Source organism: Diabrotica virgifera, chromosome 4, assembly GCF_917563875.1.
Source record: "Diabrotica virgifera virgifera chromosome 4, PGI_DIABVI_V3a".
Lineage (NCBI taxonomy): Eukaryota > Metazoa > Arthropoda > Insecta > Coleoptera > Chrysomelidae > Diabrotica > Diabrotica virgifera.
In genome coordinates, this window is record NC_065446.1 from 105,866,207 (window position 1) to 105,885,840 (window position 19,634).

Consider the following 19,634-nt stretch of genomic DNA (forward strand, 5'->3'; position numbering starts at 1 on the left):
AAAACATATTTATCTAATATTAGATCAAATGAAGGTTTAAAGATATTTTAGAAGAGGCCAAAAGAATTGCCGAAGATATCGATTGCCACCCTTCGTTTCCACTGATTAATATCTAATATGGTTATGGTTAGGTCCCGAATGAAAAAGCGTTTATTTGACTTCACGTAAAGATGTGGTTCAAAAAATCCGCCTGAAAAACTAATTTAAAACATTTAAACCCTACCCAGGGTACTGGAGTACCCCAAGCAAAGTTAATTTTATTATGATTCTTGGAATTTTAAAGATTCAGCGCCGACCCAGCACCAATGTTTCGTTCAATTGCTCCCAATACGCTACGCTACTTCCCTAATAGCACACGACGTCCTTTGGACGTCCAAAATAGGTCCATTTTTGGTCCTTACGTCCATGGACTATAAACGGACGTCCTTTGGACGTCCCATGTTGGACGTCCTTCGGAAGGAATAAATATGGACGTCCTTCGGACGGAATAAATATGGACGTCCTTTGGACGTCCGACGTTGAACGTCCTTTGGACGTCCATACTGGACGAAATACGGACGTTTTATGAACGCTTATATATTTTATATTGGACACATTATTACGGGATCAAATAGCAAAATAATTCAATAAAATATTAACTTACGCGTTAACTTTACGTTAATAAAATACAGTCAAACCTGTCAGTAACGGCCACTAAAATGAAAGAACTATTGGTTGATATAGAAAGGTGGCCGTTATTGCCAGTTTTTGTAGTCTAGATATACAGTAAAACTTGTGTTACTGGCCACCTGATAAAATCGGCCACCTGTACTAACGGCCAGTTTAAAAATTCCCCAAACCAATTATATCTAGACTACAAAAACTGGCAATACCGGTCACCTTTCTATATCGGCCAATAGCTTTTTCATTTTTAGTGGCCGTTACTGACAGGTTTTACTGTAATAGGTTTGGGGAATTTTTAAACTGGCCGTTAGTACAGGTGGCCGGTGTTTGCAGGGGGCCGGTAACACAGGTTTTACTGTAGTTTAAATCGAAAAGATTAAATCTTAATTCAAAATTGTATATACAATTATTACAATTATAAACTATATATAGTTTAATATCCAAAACATGTTTTTGATTTTATGTAATGTAATGAAAATCTTATTTGTAAATTATTGGTTACAAATGTTTAACAATAGGAAATATTCAAGAATAAATAAAATAAAAGTAATCCTAACAACACAAAACATTCCAGGAATGTAGGTACTACCGTTCTATTCCGTGAACATCTATCTGATTAAATTATGGGTGGAAAGTTACCACAAGATATTCTATGAACATAGTACAATGTCTTCCTGGAGGGGTAAAATTTTCCATTACAAGATTTTAAGAGAGGCCATTTACTATTCAATTTGCGTTCATTTTCAAATTTGCCGCGCGAGTATCTATGTAGCGTCGCGTGGTCATTGGCATTCATTGGTCATCACATTTCATATATTTATTTCATTTTCATGGATAACCGATAACCTAAAAATTTAGTAAAAATTTTGATTGGAAAAAAATGCATCGATAACTGTCGATAAGGGGGTGTGGGAAATGGAAATTAGTGGCTTTTTTGCTGTACTGTCTGAGTTTTTGCTCTGGGCTCTGGCTGGATCTCTTGTTTAAACAATTTTGTAAGTATTATAAAATCCGTTTTCAATTTTCTTTATTCTTTATGAAACGAATCATTTATGCATGCATATTATTACCTGTAAATAGTACCTATTTCTTTTTATTTTTAATTGTAAAGAATAGAAAAATTACCGTTCTTTTTAATTTTTTTTAGAATCGGCTGAAAGTGGTCTACAAAAAAAACCAAGGAGGAAATGTATAGCCTTGTGGCTATGAAAGGCAAAAGAGAGATATAAAAAGTGTATTGGCTAGTTGGAAGAAAGTCCACATTGTCCATGCATAATAAGTTATTACTTTATCAACAAATATCAAGAAGATAGCAGGAATAAGTCACGAGCAACAACTTCATAAGTTCAAGAATATTGAGGAAATCCAGCTCCTCGATACTACTGGGCAAACTAGAAGATTGAAGAGGACAAAGCCTTTTGAACTAGTTTGAGTGATAGGTGATAGTGAAAAACGGAGCATAGTGCTTGTGTGCTGTGCCTGTGTATGTTAGAATAGTGCACGATCTTGTTAGATTAGATAAGAGACGCTATGGGGTAAGCTCTTCATTTTAAGAAACAATAGTAATTTAGGTTAAATTAAAATTGCTCATTGGTCAGTTATGACCAGATTGTTTTTTTATGTTTGGCAAAAAGGGCTTAAGTCAGAATTGCACATTGATAATGTTTTGATGATTTCTGGACCAGAAAAAAACTGTTGTAGATGTAAACTGTATGTACAGTAGAATCTACTACAGTACTGTAGAAATCATCAAAACATTATCGATGTGCAATTCTGACTTAAGCCCTTTTTCCCAAACATCAGAGAATTGTAATGTACAATAATTCTCCTATCTGATTTTTCATGAATTTTGTAGGAGACGAAAAACCATTTTTAGGATCATCTGCTTTCACATGTAAACATGTCAAAAAATATATGAAAACAGGAGGTGACTATACAAAAAGTTTTTAGTCTCTCTTACAAAACTCATGAAAAACAAATCGGAGATATGTCACATCGGTGACTATATCCAGGGAATGTCTAAAAAATATACTTTGATGTCCCAAGAACCAAATATAACCTACAGTCCATCTAATTTACTTACCGTTGCACGTCATTATCTACGCCAGAGATCTAAGTTGACATAGTTGCCAAAGTATAAAAAGATCCTGAATCCATTTTAAATCAAATTTATCACATAATTATTGTAAACGTGGATTATACAACAAAACAAATTAATATTCAATGTAAATAAGTAAAAACTTAAGAAATAGAGAACAAGAATTAAGTTATAATCTTGTAAGATTTGCAGGGCAAGTGTTTTTGCACTGCATTGTTAATAATTAAAAAACGGCAACTCTTGGCAAAAAGCCGGTAGGTTTCTTTGTATAAGTATGTCTACAATAACAACTAAAAAAGTTGTCAGATACCTCGATTATTCCAAGTCGTTATAAAATTAGGTGAAGTTTATATTTTTATAGTAGAGGATCTTTTTATAGTAAAGTAAATAATAAAAACAGTAAATATAATATATAAAACAGATACTTATAGTAAAGAATATAAACAAATATGAAGTGTCATCACCGCAACTGTCAAATAAATGTTACCAATTTATTCTAAAATGTCACCTTCGTTCGATTACAGTTACAGTGTGATCCGAACAAATCTGCTTCATAAAAACGCTTTATAATCCATTTATACAAATTAAATGAAACATATTATTGTGTATTTCTTTAGGTTAACATTAATAGAAATCTTCAAATATTATTTCTATGCGTATATAATAAAATATGTCTAGTGGCTGTAATTCCAGTGTACTCGGCAAAGTGATTCTAAAAAAGAACACACCTACCGCCTAAATATTTCGTGTTGGTATCATGCGACGTCACAGGCTACGACGTGGATGACGCGCAACAGTTAGTAAATTAGACGAAGTATGTAGATATATACAGGGTGTAACAAAAATACAGGTCATAAATTTAATCACATATTCTGGGACCAAAAATAGCTTGATTGGACTTAACTTACCTTAGTACAAATGTGCACACAAGAAAAGTTACAGCCCTTTAAAGGGCCTTAGAGGCCCATGGCTTGAAAAGTTTGTTTTTTTTTTCTTCATTTTCACGTTTCTTTATGTACTGAGATCTTCTCTGGCTTGATATGTGATTTTTCTTCATTCCTTCCTGTTATTCATTTTTCTTTTCTGACCCTGTAGCACCATTCTTTCCAAATCTTTTTCGACCTCTTGCTTCCATCTATTTTTCGGCCTTCCTCTTCTCTTTCTTGAAGCTGTAGTGTAGTTTAGTACCCTTTTTGGAGTCCTCGTGTTTGGCATCCTTTCAATGTGACCTCGCCATCTAAGTCTCTGTGCCTTTATCACTCATTTGAAGTTACAAGATGAAGTGATTTTTTCCAATATATCGAAAACTATTAGAGATTTTTTATTGAAAATGGACATGTGGCATTATTATGGCAGCAGTATCTTACGAAAAAACTATAGTAAAATTTGGACACCCCATAAAAATTTTATAGGGGTTTTGTTCCTATAAACCCCCCCCCCAAACTTTTGTGCATGTTTCAATTTAATTATTATTGTAGTACCATTTAAACACAACGTTTTAAAAACTTTTTTGCCTCTTATTGCTTTTTCGAAAAGTCAATTTTTATTGAAATATTTTGAATATTTGTCAAATCCACCACATATTTGTATATGGTTAAGTACGATTATGGAGACTTAATAATAATATGCAGACTTATTTATGCATTACATTTTTAGGTATATTTTGAACCATAGTAAAAAAGAAGCCAGATCTCGATAAAACGTGCCTTATCGAAAAAATACAAAGAGGCAAAAATGTTTTAAAAACATTCTGTTTAACTAATGGTACCTCAGTAATAGTTTAATTGGAACGTACACAAACATTTGGTGGGTTTAAAGGAACAAAACCCCCATAAAATTTTTATGTAGACATGTTAAAAAAGAAGTCGCAACTCGATAAAAACTGCCTTATCTGAAAAATACTAAGAAACAAAAATATTGAATTTAACTAATGGTACCACAATAATAAAATTGAATTGGAACGTACACAAAAGTTTGGGAGGATCTAAGGGATCAAAACCCCCATAAAATTTTTATGGGGTGCACAAATTTCACCATAATTTTTCTTTAAGATATTCCTGCCATAATAATGCCACATGTCCATTTTCAATAAAAAATCGCTAATAGTTTTCGATATAATCGAAAAAATCTATTTTCATTTTGTAATTTCAAAGGGCTGTAACTTTTTTTATGTGCATATTTGTACTAAGGTAAGTTAGGTTCATTCGAACTATTTTTGGTCCCAGAATATGTGATTTAATTTATGACCTGTATTTTTGTTACACCCTGTATATACAGCCCATTACGCACCACCTTAAAAATTGGGCATTTTTGATGTCTCGAATTTCCTAAACATGTTGTTGCATCTAAGTGATTTTTTTATAATATTCTAGCCTAGGCCCTAGGCTATAGGTTAAGTACCTCCTTATGCTTGTCATGCACGGGGAGCTATACTGTAATATATATTATATCACATCGCTTTCTATAGTAATGAGTGAGCCTGCACATACGGAACCATTTGTTTCCTGTCTGCAGGCTCACTCATTACTATAGAGAGCGATATGATATAATGTACATATATTACAGCATAGCTCCCTGTGCATGACAAGCTTAAGGAGGTAACCTATAGCCTAGGCTATAATATTATAAAAAAATCACTTAGATGAAACAACAGGTTTAGGAAATACGAGACATCAAAAATACCCCATATTTAAGGTGGTGCGTTAATTTCTTGGAGAAGTGTATTGTAATTTAATGTAAATAATGTAATATCCAATAATTGTAATTTAATATAAGATGTAATATAAGTTCCTTAAAAAATATATTTTTTATTTCCCACGACATTAGATGGATGTTCCGCAGCAAGACATTGGACCAAACTGGGACGTCCTATGAAGGCCCAATTGACGTCCACCGAATGTCCCTTCGGATGTTAAGTGGACCTCCATTGAACGTTTGGCAACGTGGCATTTGGACCAAAATTGGACGTCCTGTTAAGGTCCAATTCACGTCCCCTAGGACGTCCGGTTAAGGTCCAATTTACTTCCGATTAAGGTCCAATTTACGTCCGATTAAGGTCCCATTTACGTCCGATGAAGGTCCAATTTACGTCCTATTAAGGTCCAATTTACGTCCGATTAAGGTCCAATTTACGTCCGATTAAGGTCCAATTTATGTCCGATTAAGGTCCAATTTACGTCCGATTAAGGTCCAATTTACTTCCGATTAAGGTCCAATTTACGTCCGATTAAGGTCCAATTTACGTCCCCTAGGACGTCCGATTAAGGTCCAAATTACGTCCGATTAAAGTCCAATATACGTCCCCTCGGACCTTAGATGGACGTCCAATGGACGTTCGGTAGCGCGACATTTGGACCAAAATAGGACATATAAAGGACGTTCCTCGGACGAAAACGGACGTCCAATTGACGTCCCTAAAGTCCGTGAAGGACGTCCATTGGACGTCCTTGTGCTATTAGGGTTAGACGTGTTAGCGTACAGTAGTACTTGGCTTAGCCAACTTTACCAGTATATCTTCCGGAAGGTATCAAGGATTTTTTGAAGGAAAGTGGACCTAAATGAAATTCAAGAAGAAACTCATGCAAATTTAGCCAGATGCAGTTTCTGTGTGCGATCCCGACACCGAGCCGAATGAGGTGCAATGTGTGAAAACAGTTCATCTGTGTAGAACATCAAATTAAAGTTTGTCCAAGATATTCTAAGAAACAGTTATGTTCAGAGTTATTAAAATTCGTTAGTTATATTTGTGTTAAAAATTTGTTTTTAATAAATTCATTCAAACATTACTTTTTGACTTATTTTTTTAATGGGGTAGGTACTAGTGTACCCCAGGGCAGCGTAAGTGAAATTTTATATATGGGTTGTGTTTAAAGGTTACAATGTCCTTGTGGGATCGGTACTCACCGGAGGGACCGCAGACGTTTGGATACAATTAGCGTCTCTTTGCAAAGACAATGACGTCGACTTTGCAAAGTAACAAGACACTTACTCAACACACACACTACACATGACACTAGGTACTTAACTGTTCAAAATTACCGTACCTACCATGCCAATGGCCATTAGTTATCGAGGCATTAGCTAAATAAAAAAAAAGGTTACAATGAATTTTTACTTTGTGATATTGGACACTGCCTTATCAAAATTAGAAGAAAGGTTTGAACAAATAAACCAACCTGACACATTGTTTAATTTTCTCAAAAACCTACATAATTTTATATACTGCCATATATAGGCAATATAACGCGATTAAAAACCTACATTATAGCCGAAGAATGTAAGTATGTACATAACATTATATTATGTAGTATATTTTTTATGAAAACAGAAAAGATGTTATATTGATGGTAAATATGTATTTGCAAAATATTTAGCTTAAAATAATGTGATTTCAAATTTTTTTGTGTTGGTCAACTAAAATAGCAATATGTAGGTAGGTACAGGAAATGGAGTACATTAAAATGCGTTTTCAAGTGGTTAAATATCAATTTTCCCGGACTCCTTCTGCTGGGTGAGCCTCCAAATCACGATTGCCCCGGGGCCCCCAACATCGTACTTATGGCCTTGATTTAATGTCATATTTGAATTCAGCATAATCAGAAAGCAAATATAAACATTTTTTTTTTAACAAAGTAAAATGATGAATTCACCGATATCTTTTAAAATTATTTAATATAAAACAGTTTTATTGTTTAAAGAATTAATAAACAATTAGAGGCATCTGTGAGTAGAACTTTTCACTTTAAGATAAGATATATAAACTAACAAAAAATGTTTTAGAAAAATATAAGCTTGTTTGATTTTTCCGAAACCGAAACAATGCAAGTTTTTCTACATTGACTCCCCTAAAGCGTAAGTGTTATAATTTCCTTATCTTACCGTTTATCTGTTGAGAGATTGTCCAATGATTACACAAGAAAAGTCGTCAATAATTTGTTAAATAAATGTGTACCAAACTGATGCAACTATAACCGTAAAACAACACAAACATAAATAACATTCAATGCAAACAACCAATATGGAATTACTGGCGATAATATTGTATCGAAATACTAAAAGTAGGTAAAGAACAGAGAGAAAGAAAACCCATTTTTAGATTTAAAAATATTGTTCTTAAATTCGGCAAATTGCAATTCTCATAATATTTTTCAATAGTCACGTACAAAGCATTATATAGTTTATTGTCGCTGCCATAAAATTTCGGTAGGCCGGAAGGGATTAAGTTTCTATAGATATTATGAGATGATTCACTTGACAAATACGTCTAGTTAGAAATTTTTACGTTTTTAAATTTAAACAGACAACGTAAAATAATATAACAATAAAAGATTTTTACATAATATCAGATGACAAGATGGGGCCCTTAAGCGATTGGGGCCCCCCGCAAGCTTCATGCTGCGGGGCCCTCTGTTACGCCCGTGGGGGTGGGGCCCCAAAGTTGACATGTTTTTAAAAAACATGTTTTAAAAAAAATTAATTTTCCCTAACTGTAATGGAAATTAAGAATAAATCCTGCGGCAATTATTCACAAATAAGTGACTGATTTTTTGGTGTAGGTTTCACTTAAGGACAATTGCCCTTTTTTAATTACAGGGTGTTACATTTTAAAAATCCCCTTTTTATACCATCTGAACCGTTTATGATAGAGTAAAAAGACTTTCAGCGATTACCCATGCACTGGTGCTATTTACAAATTTGCATAAAGCACCCCCATTTTTTCTCCGGAACCACCCAAAAAAAAGAAGAATTAATAAAGAAAGTGATTTTCTTAGAATCCTTCACACACAATGCCCTTTATTAATATACTTCATATATTATTTTGTGCACGTTATTATTACCCATGCATGGACACCAAAAGCGATTTCCTAGTGCAACCCCTGTAGCTAAAAAAAATAAAATGGGGGGTTGAAAATAAATTTTTTTGTTTGCTTTTTGATCCATATCAGAGAGAAAGAAAACAAGAAATAAAATATGCTTCATCAATAGTGTTTTTCAAAAATATATATGGTTATTGCAACATCCCTGCGGAAACCACCCCTATCCTTGAAAATATACTGCAGAAACTACCCCTATCCCTTGGCGAGTATGTTTTTACGATTTTCTCATTACCTATGCATTCTTTTTAAACAGAACTTATACAAGGTTAAAAACCACTATTTACTCTAAAAATTAGGTCCTATTCATTTTTTTCGTATAACGTTACGGCACCGTATTTTCGCAACCGTTACGGCACAGTGGCGCCGTAAACCTCAGATATGCTTTGGCGGGCTCCAGTTTTTGTTTTTTTTTTTTCGTCACATGTTTGTTTTATTGATAAAATACTTATGTACAATAAAACAACACAGTGTAACCTACAAATTGTGACCTATGCACATTTTACATTCTTTGCGCCCCAAAGCCACAGTGGTGGCCCAAAATCAATTTTTGCATATTTTCGCCACCTAAACGCATTTTATTGCATTAATGCTACCTTAATAGCACAATATTCACCCTCAAGTGGTCGCTAAGCAGTGGCGGATCCAGGGAGGGGTGATGGGGGCGATCACCCCCCCTCTCAAACCAAGTGATATTATATTTAAAGATTATAAAAATATTCATTTATTTTTATAAAAATTTAGCCAATTGGCACCCCCTCTTAACGATGCTGGATCCGCCACTGTCGCTAAAGCATAAAAAGTACGCCATGCTTATAAAAATAATAATATTAAGTATTTCTATAAAAATAAATGAATATTTTTATAATCTTTAAATATAATATCACTTGGTTTGAGAGTGGAGGGGGGGGGGGTGATCGCCCCCATCACCCCACCCTGGATCCGCCACTGCTTAGCGACCACTTAGTAGGGTGAATATTGTGCTATTAAGGTAGCATTAATGCAATAAATGGGTATAGGTGGCGAAAATATCCAAAAATTGATTTTGGGCTACCACTCTGGCTTTGGGGCGCAAAGAATGTAAAATGTGCATAGGTCATAATTTGTAGGTTACAATGTGTTGTTTTATTTGACATAAGTCTTTTATTAATAAGACGAACAGGTGACGAAAAAAAAAAAACAAAAACTGGAGCCCGCCAAAGCATATTATACGAAAAAAATGAATAGGACCTAATTTTTAGAGTAAATAGTGGTCTTTAACCTTGTATAAGTTCTGTTTAAAAAGAATGCATAGGTAATGAGAAAATCGTAAAAACATGCTCGCCAAGGGATAGGGGTAGTTTCTGCAGTATAATATCAAGGATAGGGCTGGTTTCCGCAGGGATGTTGCAATAACCATATATATTTTTGAAAAACACTATTGATGAAGCATATGCCTATATGGATCAAAAAGCAAAGAGAAATATATTAATAAAGGGCATTGTGTGCGAAGGATTCCAAGAAAATCACTTCCTTTATTAATTCTTCTTTTTTTTTTGGGTGGTTCCGGGGAAAAATGGGGGTGCATTATACAAATTTGTAAATAGCACCAGTACATGGGTAATCGCTGAAAGTCTTTTTACTCTAGCATAAACGGTTCAGATGGTATAAAAATGGGTTTTTTTTTTAAATGTAACACCCTGTAATTAAAAAAGGGTAATTACCCTTAAGTGAAACCTATACCAAAAAGCAGTCACTTATTTGTGAATAATTGTCGCAGGATTTCTTCTTCATTTCCATTACTGTTAGGGACAAATAATTTTTTTTAAAAACATCTTTTTTTTAAAAACTTGTCAACTTTGGGGCCCCACCCTCACTAAACGGTGGGTGATAGACATATGCTGTTGGGAAATAAATCGTAGAAAATATAGTCCTCTTCATATTTCTATAAAAGAAATTTTTTGCAAAAGGTACAGGAAGGGCTACGTTCCGCAAAACCACAAATTACCCCCTTTAAAGGGGTGAAAAGGGGGTTCCGGGGCGAATTTTTTTAAGAAAAAGTTAGTCTCATAATAAGCACCCTTGATATACTAGAAAAAAAATTAAACCGGACTTGTGTCCCTTTTGCAAGGTTCAACCTCTGTTTCCTACACGAATGTATGAATAAAAAGGCGAAGAGAAGAGTCTTACCGTTTGAGGACAATCTCTATTCGCCTGAGCTCTAACTCTAACTTGTTCGTCATCGAAATAATATACGTAGTTGAACCTACAGTCGTCTTCGTCATAGTATGAGCAAATTACTTCATTATTTTTCTCATCCACTGAAAACAAAAGAAAAACAACTAACACTTGTTTTTGTACAAAAGCAACTCAATATCAGAGTAACGCTGGTCAAAACCTGAAATTTACAAATCAACTTTAACTTATAGTACAACCATCGTTGACTAATAAAGTCCTAAGAACTACCTTAATAATTATTGTTTATATGGTTATACAGTGAGGACGTTAGTTGGAATAAATTCATTTTCTCGAGAATGGGCCACTCTGGTGATAAATCCCGAAACAGGTCGATTTTTATTTTAAATTATAATATTTTGGCATAAGTATATCATATTATGATACTAGTCTGACGTCATCCATCTTGGTGTGATGACGTAATCGATGATTTTTTTAAATAAGAATAGGGGTCGTGTGATAGCTCATTCGAAATATTATTCAATGCTCTATTCACTAATATGAACATTAACATAATTATTTATACAGGGTGACCAATACAATTTTTTTGAATTAATTTAATTGAGACAAAAAGAAGAATGTATGCAATTTATTTAAATCAAAATACATTCTACTACTGACAGAAAACAGGGAAAAATGTTTATTTGACAAATAAATATTGTTTTTCGCTTAAATTCAATATTCAACCTACCAAGAGGCAGATGGGTGGCAGCTTGAATATTGAAATTAAGCGAAGAGCAATGTTTATTTATCAAAAAATATATTTTTCTGTTTTATGACAGCAGTAGAATGTATTTTGAATAAAAAAATTACATACATTCTTCTTTTTGTGTCAAATAATTTAATTAAAATATTTTTTTCTTGAATACCCTGTATAAATAATTATGTTAATGGTCTCCGGCCGGAAGGAGACGAAGAGGAAGACCGAGGTCCAAATGGCTGGAAGAGGTGAAGCGAGATCTAGAGGGCATGGGTATTAGAAATGCAGAAGAAAAAGCAAGAGACAGAAGGAGCTGGAACCGGATATGTAATGCAGTTTAAGAAAGAGAAGAACGGAGGACTGATCCACCTCGAAAACATGGATCTAGAGAGCCTGTAAAGGCGGCGCTACCCCCACGGGGGTGTTTTAGCCACTATATATATATAATGTTTATATTACTGAGTAAATAATCTCGTAACCTTGTAAATGAGCTAGAAGAGGACCCCTATTCCCTATTTAAAAATAAGGGGTGGGGGAAGTAAAAGGGAAGGGGGTTGACGAATGATAAATGTATGTACCGTAAAAATGTGTCCCACTTAGATCAAAAATCGACCTGTTTCGTCATTTCCTTAAAATCTAATAAATATTGCCAAATATCGAGGTGGACTGTTTTCTTTGGCCCACTCTGTATATTTATGTATATTACCGTCTAATAAAATGTTCACACTTGAAATTTTTAGATTCCTAACATGGTTTAACTTAAAATCAACCTTTTTCTATTTTGTAAATAAAATTTTAAAGTCATCAAGTAATTGGTTCTAAGTACTTCATCTAAAACTTAAAATTTCTTAATTGATTTGTGGTTAAGTTTTTATTTTTAGTCAAATATTTTTCAACAATTTAGAATAACAGTAAGTAGACACAATGTTATGTGAAACATTTTTACAGACCCAGAAGTGAAGTGAATGTTTATATTATTTCTGTTTTTTTTTTAATATACTATGGTAAATGTATATTGGACAACGGATACCTAAAATCTTTATTTTTCAATGGAAATTCATGTTTAAATTAAATGCATATTGGAAAATGACAGTAAAAAGAATATAAAATACAATTTCTTATTTAAAAAGCGATGATAGGTACATAATTTTAAAATTCGAACAATATTACCGCTTCATTTAGCATTGCCGGATGAAAATTAAGGTTCCCATATGACGTCACGCGTTCGCCTTCCATGCGTGTGAACATACCGGTTCTCTGTGTACCGTGCCACTGCTTACCATCCGTCGCCAGCCGCCATCGTGCCAGTGTGCAGTGTGCTACTGACACATAGGCTAGTCGGCTAATCTATTACGTTGCTAGTGAACAGTGAACTTGATTAATTCTTTGTCTTGATTCCTCTTATACAATAATGAGTGTAAAACCAGTAAAACGGAAAATTGATAGTGAGAACAGAATTTACAAAGAAAGTTGGGAGAGTGATTACTTGATTGCTAACAATAATGGAAAGTTGCAGTGCTTAGTGTGCATGAATGTCGTTTCAGTGCCTAAAGAATATAATGTGAGAAGACATTACACAACAGTGCATGAAAATAAGTATGCTACGTACACAAATGAAAGTCGGCGTGCCCTAGTTGCAGATTTGAAGAAAAAGCTTAAACAGCAAACTGGTATGTTCAGTAAAATATTACACTCTCAAACGCATTCTTTGCATGCATCTTATGCCGTGTCGCTTGAGCTGACAAAGGCAAAAAAACCTTTCACTGATGGCAATTTGATAAAAAAATGTGCTGTTGAAATGGCCAAAGCTTTCGGTGATTCTAAAATGGCGGAGAAATTTGAATCAGTGCCACTTTCACATCAAACCATACAAAGAAGGATTGTTGCTATGGGTGAGCAAGTAGAAAAATCTATGCTTAGCCTGGTTAAGAAAAGTTCATATTTCTCACTTTGTTTGGATGAAAGCACTGATCAAACCGATGTTAGTCAGCTGTTAATATTTGTGCGCACTACTTTTGATGATTTTACCAGTAAAGAGGAGTTATTTGATATTTGTCCTCTTTATGGAACAACAAAAGGAAAAGACATCTATGAGGCTGTGAAGAAAACAGTTGACAGAATTGGAGGCTTTGATAAATGTTCAGCCATAGCAACAGACGGGGCCCCATCAATGACAGGTAAAAAAATTGGATTAGTAGGTCTGCTTCGAGAGAATGGTGTCACTTGCCCAATAATTCATTGTATTATACATCAGGGAGCTTTATGTGGAAAATCAGTCAAGGAAGATCAAGTTTTCCAAACCGTGATTAAGATTATAAATATGACTAGAGGTGGAAATCGATCTCTTTTACACAGACAACTTAAGCAGTTTTTAGTGGAAACAGAGGCTTAGTATGGAGATTTGCTAATGTACAACCATGTAAGGTGGCTGAGTGCATGGAACAATTTTTTGCCATAAGAAAGGAAATCCCTGCATTCCTCAACAAATACGTTTCATCTGACACAACTGAACTGGAAGAGAAGTTTAAGGATCCAGAATTCTTAAGACAGTTAACTTTTATAACAGATCTGACTAATCATCTTAACATGTTAAACTTGAGTCTTCAAGGAAGAAACCAGACGGTTTCAGATTTGATCGGAATGATAAACGGATTCCGGAATAAGCCGAACGTGTTTAAACGTGCTTTGGAAAAGAACAACCTGACACACTTCCCTAGCTGTCTGCAAATAGCAGAAGAATTCAACGGTGAGGAAAATGCATCCTGCATTTCACAAATTGAACAAGTTATTGATGAATTCAATACAAGATTTGAAGAAATTGAAAGTCTTAAAAGCAGTGTACTACTTTATAATAACCCTCTTGGAGCAACCATTGATGATCAACCACCCAACTTACAGCTTGAGTTATGTGATCTTCAAGCAGACATGTTCCTAATCACCAGACAAGAAAAGGGACCTGAATTTTTCAAATTACTGTCAAAGGAGAAATTCCCAAACCTGTGAGATTTTGGACTGAAAATGACGTCAATGTTCGGAAGCACATATACATGTGAAAGTGCCTTTTCCTCCATGAAATACATAAAAAACAAAAACAGAAGCAACCTTACCGATTCTTCCTTACGTCATCTTATGAGACTGTCTACAACTGAACTGGAGGTGGACATTTCTTCATTGGTGGATGAAGCCGATCGACCACAGTCCTCACACTAATTGGATACATCTTTTTCGTTGCTTTTGCAATGTTTGTCTTGATTATTGAAAAGTGTTATCAATAAATTTTCCGTTTATAAAAAAATGTAGTTGTTGAGCAATAAAAGAAATAATACTCTTTTTTGTTTTAATTATTTTTATACCTCACTTTATTTTGTTATTACTTGTAACAAAATTATTATATGGCCCGCGACAACATCAAAGGTTTTAGTTTTGGCCCTTGAGGCATTGCAAGTTGGACACCCCTGGTCTAGAATAACCAGACAATTGCCTTTGTCTGCCTTGCTAATTATTAGGTTATTAGATTTGAGTTTATTTTTGGTAGATTTAAGGGTTTTGAGATGTTTTTGACGTTTCTTGTCTGAAAATTGATGAAAGCTGAAGTTCTGAAAAAAAGGCAGGTACATTAATAGAAGAGTCAAGAGGCATTGTTGGAAGTGGTTGATGACAAATTAGTAGTGGAATTACCTATTAGAAAGTGTAGATGAGATATATTTATGTTTGAATTTATTTATTGCATTAAAACAGCAGTTTCCAAGTTTTTTGATTTTATGGAACAGACAGGTTTTGGATGATACAGTATTTCTCACGATCATCTTTCAGTGCGTCACAGTTTTTCGATTTCTTTCTAACGCATTAAATTGTATGTGACAGAAAAAAGGCACGTCGGTGATTACATTTCGTCGGTGACATTTTTATAACATTTATTCTAGTTATTCTAGTTGTCGATAGATGGCGCCATAATAAAAAAATATTTTTTTTTATTAGATAATAATATTACAAATATAATCTGTATAATTTATTTATTTATTTATATATATTTACGAGCAAAGCTCATTACAATAAAACATTACAGAAGATATGAAGAACTAACAAAATATTACAAATATACGTAAAATACAATAAGATACAATAAACACTACGACAATAAAGCAAGTCAAAAAGTAAAAATAACAGGTAAAGATATATAATCACAAGTTTAAAATATTCAAGAACATAAAACTAGAGGGTGCAATCCTTTAGCGTTTTTAAAAATCGCGAACTATCCGCAAAGAAATCCACACAATTGGAGCAAGCATTTGCCTGTCTAGAAACCCTCGAGATGAAAGAATTTGCAGTGAAGTTAGTTCTGCTGATGGGAGTATGAAACGTAGATCTTGAACGTGTGATTCTGGAGGGAATATGTAAACCTACTTCCTCCAGGAGCTCAGGGCAGTCGTGAATTGAATTTATAATATTATACAACATGTACATGTCCTTCTTTTTCCGTCTGCTTGATAAGGTGTCAATGTTAAGTTCTAGTTCAAGATCCATATAATTCCAGTCTCTACGGTTTGTTTTGAATGCGACGAACCTAAGGAATAGGTGCTGGATCCTTTCAATCTTACAGTTGTATGTCTCATAGGCGGGTGACCAGACGCAAGATGCATATTCCACGATTGGCCTCACCATTGCACAGTACAACAGTTTAAACGATCTCAACTGCTTAAAGTCTTGGGAGCATCTTTTAATAAAACCTAACAGTTGAAGCGATTTTGAGATGATATTGCTTATATGAATATTGAAAGATAGTCCAGAGTCAAGTGTAACTCCAAGATCTTTTATGGATGTGACTGTTGTGATATTTATATCACCTATTTTGTATGTGAAAGAGATAGGACTTTTCGAGCGCGTGAATGAAATGTGAAAACATTTGCAGGAGTTGAGAACCATGTCATTGTTGCTGCACCATTCATTCAACCGATTCAAATCGGACTGAAGCCTTAAACAGTCGAGTGGATTCCTAATGTGGCAGTAAAACTTAACATCGTCAGCAAATAAAAGAAATTTCGCATATTGGAAACAGTCTTTTATATCGTTAATAAAAACATTAAACAACAAAGGTCCAAGATGAGATCCCTGCGGTACGCCCGAAGGGACAACTATTTCGTAGGAAAAATAGCTGTAGAGCTTGACGATTTGTTTTCTGTCCAGAAGATATTCCCTAAACCACAGCAGAAGTGAACCATGTATCCCTAATCGCTGCAATTTTTCTAATAGAATATTGTGATTAACTCTGTCGAAAGCCTTAGAGAAGTCGGTGTACAGGGCGTCCACCTGTAGTCCTTTGTCCAAGGTGTTCAGTAAGAAGTTAGTATATGTCAGCAAATTGAGTTCAGTTGACTTATGGCGCCTGAAACCAAACTGCTGTTCCAAAAGAACACCGTTCAAGGAGGGTGTAAGGAAATCGCAGACAAGTGATTAGAATAGTTTAGGAATAGAGTTTAGGATACTAATAGGTCTGTAGTTGGACACAAGACTTTTGTCACCTGTTTTGTGTAAGGGCAATAGGAAACTGGTCTTCCAAACATTTGGAAAGCTTCCACTAGCTAAAGACTTGTTAAAGATGAGAAATAATGGCCGAGCCAAATTAAATGCACAGTACTTGAGCAAGCTTGATGGGATGCCATCAGGTCCCGGGCCTTTAGAAGGATTGAGGTTACACAATTTAGAGTAAATGTCAGAGATGGATAGTTTACATGATGATAGGTTTAAGGGTGAAGAAGTGATGTCTTCGGGGAAATCAACAACAATAGAGGAGTAAACTGATGAAAAGAAATCAGCAAATAAATTCGCAATATCTTTACCAGATGAACTAGTTTTACCGTTGTGAGATAACTCAGAAGGACTATACTATAAGACTATACAAATCAAAGAAAATACCATTTTATAAATGCAAGAAACACATTTGATTTGTTTTTATTCCAAATTGAAAATAAAATGTGACAACTGTCAGATTTAACTAAAATGTCATGTTAGAATAAATGTCATAAATGTGTATTATCACGGACTTACCCTTTTTCCTATCATTTGTTACGCACTGAAAAATGATCATGAAAAGGACAATAATGTCTAGTTCAATTGAAAGACTCTAAAGGTCCTTTTCGAAAACGTTTCTCGAAATGGAGTATTTGACACCTAGATGTCTGTGTAGTAATCCTAATTCATTTTTGTCAAAGATAGCCGATGACAGATTTTTAAGACTGGGGTGAAAAGTAAAATTTTAAAATTTAGTGTTTTTACAGTACAACCTGCCATATCCGGACCTGTCATATCCGGACCTCCCCATATCCGGACGGTTCTGCGCCGTCCGGATCTACCGAAATCTACCGAGAAAGGCAGTCATTCTGTTGGACAACACATTAAAAGAAGAACTAAAAGATGGCGAAATAATGTATTATAGAATCTGTAAAACGTGTCTATCGACAAAAGTTATTGACGGCGTTGATTACTGGAATGTATGAAGGAGAAAACGTTTCAGATACTGTAAAAGAAGTAGTGGTCTTGATATCCGGATTTTTTCATATCCGGATCGGTCTGTCGCCACATTGATCCGGATATGGCAGGTTTTACTGTATTACTATTTTCATTAGATAAATGAGAGTTATTTCTGATTAAATTGTTAAGTTTAGATTTAAGTGTATTGAATTTAATAAAAGTTACCCTGTCCAGTATGTCCTGTTTATATTAATGAATATAGAATTGAATAACCTTTCGAATGAGCTATCACACGACCCATATTCTCATTTAAAAAAATCATCGATTACGTCATCACTCCCAGATGGATGACGTCACTAGTACGATATATGTCAAAAAATTATAATTTAAAAATAAAAATCGATCTGTTTTGGGATTTATCTCCACAGTCGCCCATTCTCGATAAAATGAATTTATTCCAACTCAAATGTCCTCACTGTTTACACTCTTTAGCATCATTGTCATTTATACACAATAATTATATGTTTTTGAGTTTAAGTTTCTTGTGGGCCTGATAATGCTGTAAACATGTAAACAGCGAAACCGGTCGGCCAATCTTACTGTAATGTAATAAAGCCTATTTAAACATTGTGAGTAGAGGACCTTTATTTACCCTAACATACATAATTTCATTTGGTTTATGAAGAATCATGACGAGATGTAGACCAGGGCGCATCTGTAAAAATATTAGTACATTTGGACGTTGAGAGGTGACTCAAATTTTTTTGCAGAAATTGCTTTAAAATAAATCAAATAATAATATTTGAGTTATCCTCCCTCTCAAAAAGGTCCGGAACATTGTTTAAATAATCAAAATGTCAAAAAATTAAGGAAAAATTCGATTTTTTTCTTGGTTTTTTGATTATAACTTTAAAAGTATTCATTTCCGAGAAAAGTTGTACTGACATAGAAGTTGCGTAATTAAATTTCCTACAATATAGAATTGGTTAAAAATTTAAAAAATAGTCACCCTTGTTGCAAAATAGCAATAATTGTGAAAAAAACATACAAAAGAAGTATTCGCATTTTACGTTTTTCAACCATTTATGCTACACTTAGGACCTTCATATTTCACCCAGAAAAACTATATGATACAGTAAAACAATACTGTAAATTTCATTAAGATCGGTTCAATAGATTTTGCAAAATAAATTTTGCAATCCAGCTTTCGTAAAAAAAATTCATTTTTTCAAAATGCTACAGGACTGAAAATAAAACAGATAGCAAGTTGAAAATTTTTTTGCTTATAGAAGTGTACTGTACCTTTCATTTGCAATTTTGTAAAATTAAAATCGATTAACACCACGGCGTCAGGAATTTTTTTAAATAAACATTAATTATTGGTGCTACGCGCAGGACATCGGATAGTTTGCTCTGATTGGGCATTCCAATGACCTTTGATAATGATTGATACATTTTAATTTTTATTACATTTCGATATAAATAAATAAATTTGCTTATTGCAAAATAAAAACACATACTCTATCCTTTGAAATAACACTTTTATTAGCAAAAACGTTCTTTGTTCATATATTTTAACTTAACCAATCAAAGTTTATTATTTTTAAACATAAGCAAT

General features: G+C 34.1%; 1 protein-coding gene and 1 long non-coding RNA gene across 3 annotated transcripts in view; one reads left to right on the plus strand and one right to left on the minus strand.

Moving 5' to 3' along the window:
• Positions 1-19,634, minus strand: part of LOC114343739 (integrin beta-PS) — a 117,507-nt gene that overhangs the window by 5,150 nt on the left and 92,723 nt on the right. For both annotated transcript variants that reach the window (XM_050648319.1, XM_050648320.1), the window contains exon 11: positions 10,804-10,934. In XM_050648319.1, the coding sequence (XP_050504276.1) occupies positions 10,804-10,934 (131 nt within the window). The remainder of the gene's footprint in view (positions 1-10,803; positions 10,935-19,634) is intronic.
• On the plus strand, positions 1,232-2,703 carry LOC126883089 (uncharacterized). Its single transcript, XR_007697495.1, has 2 exons — positions 1,232-1,658; positions 1,811-2,703. It is a non-coding gene; the product is annotated as an uncharacterized LOC126883089 (long non-coding RNA).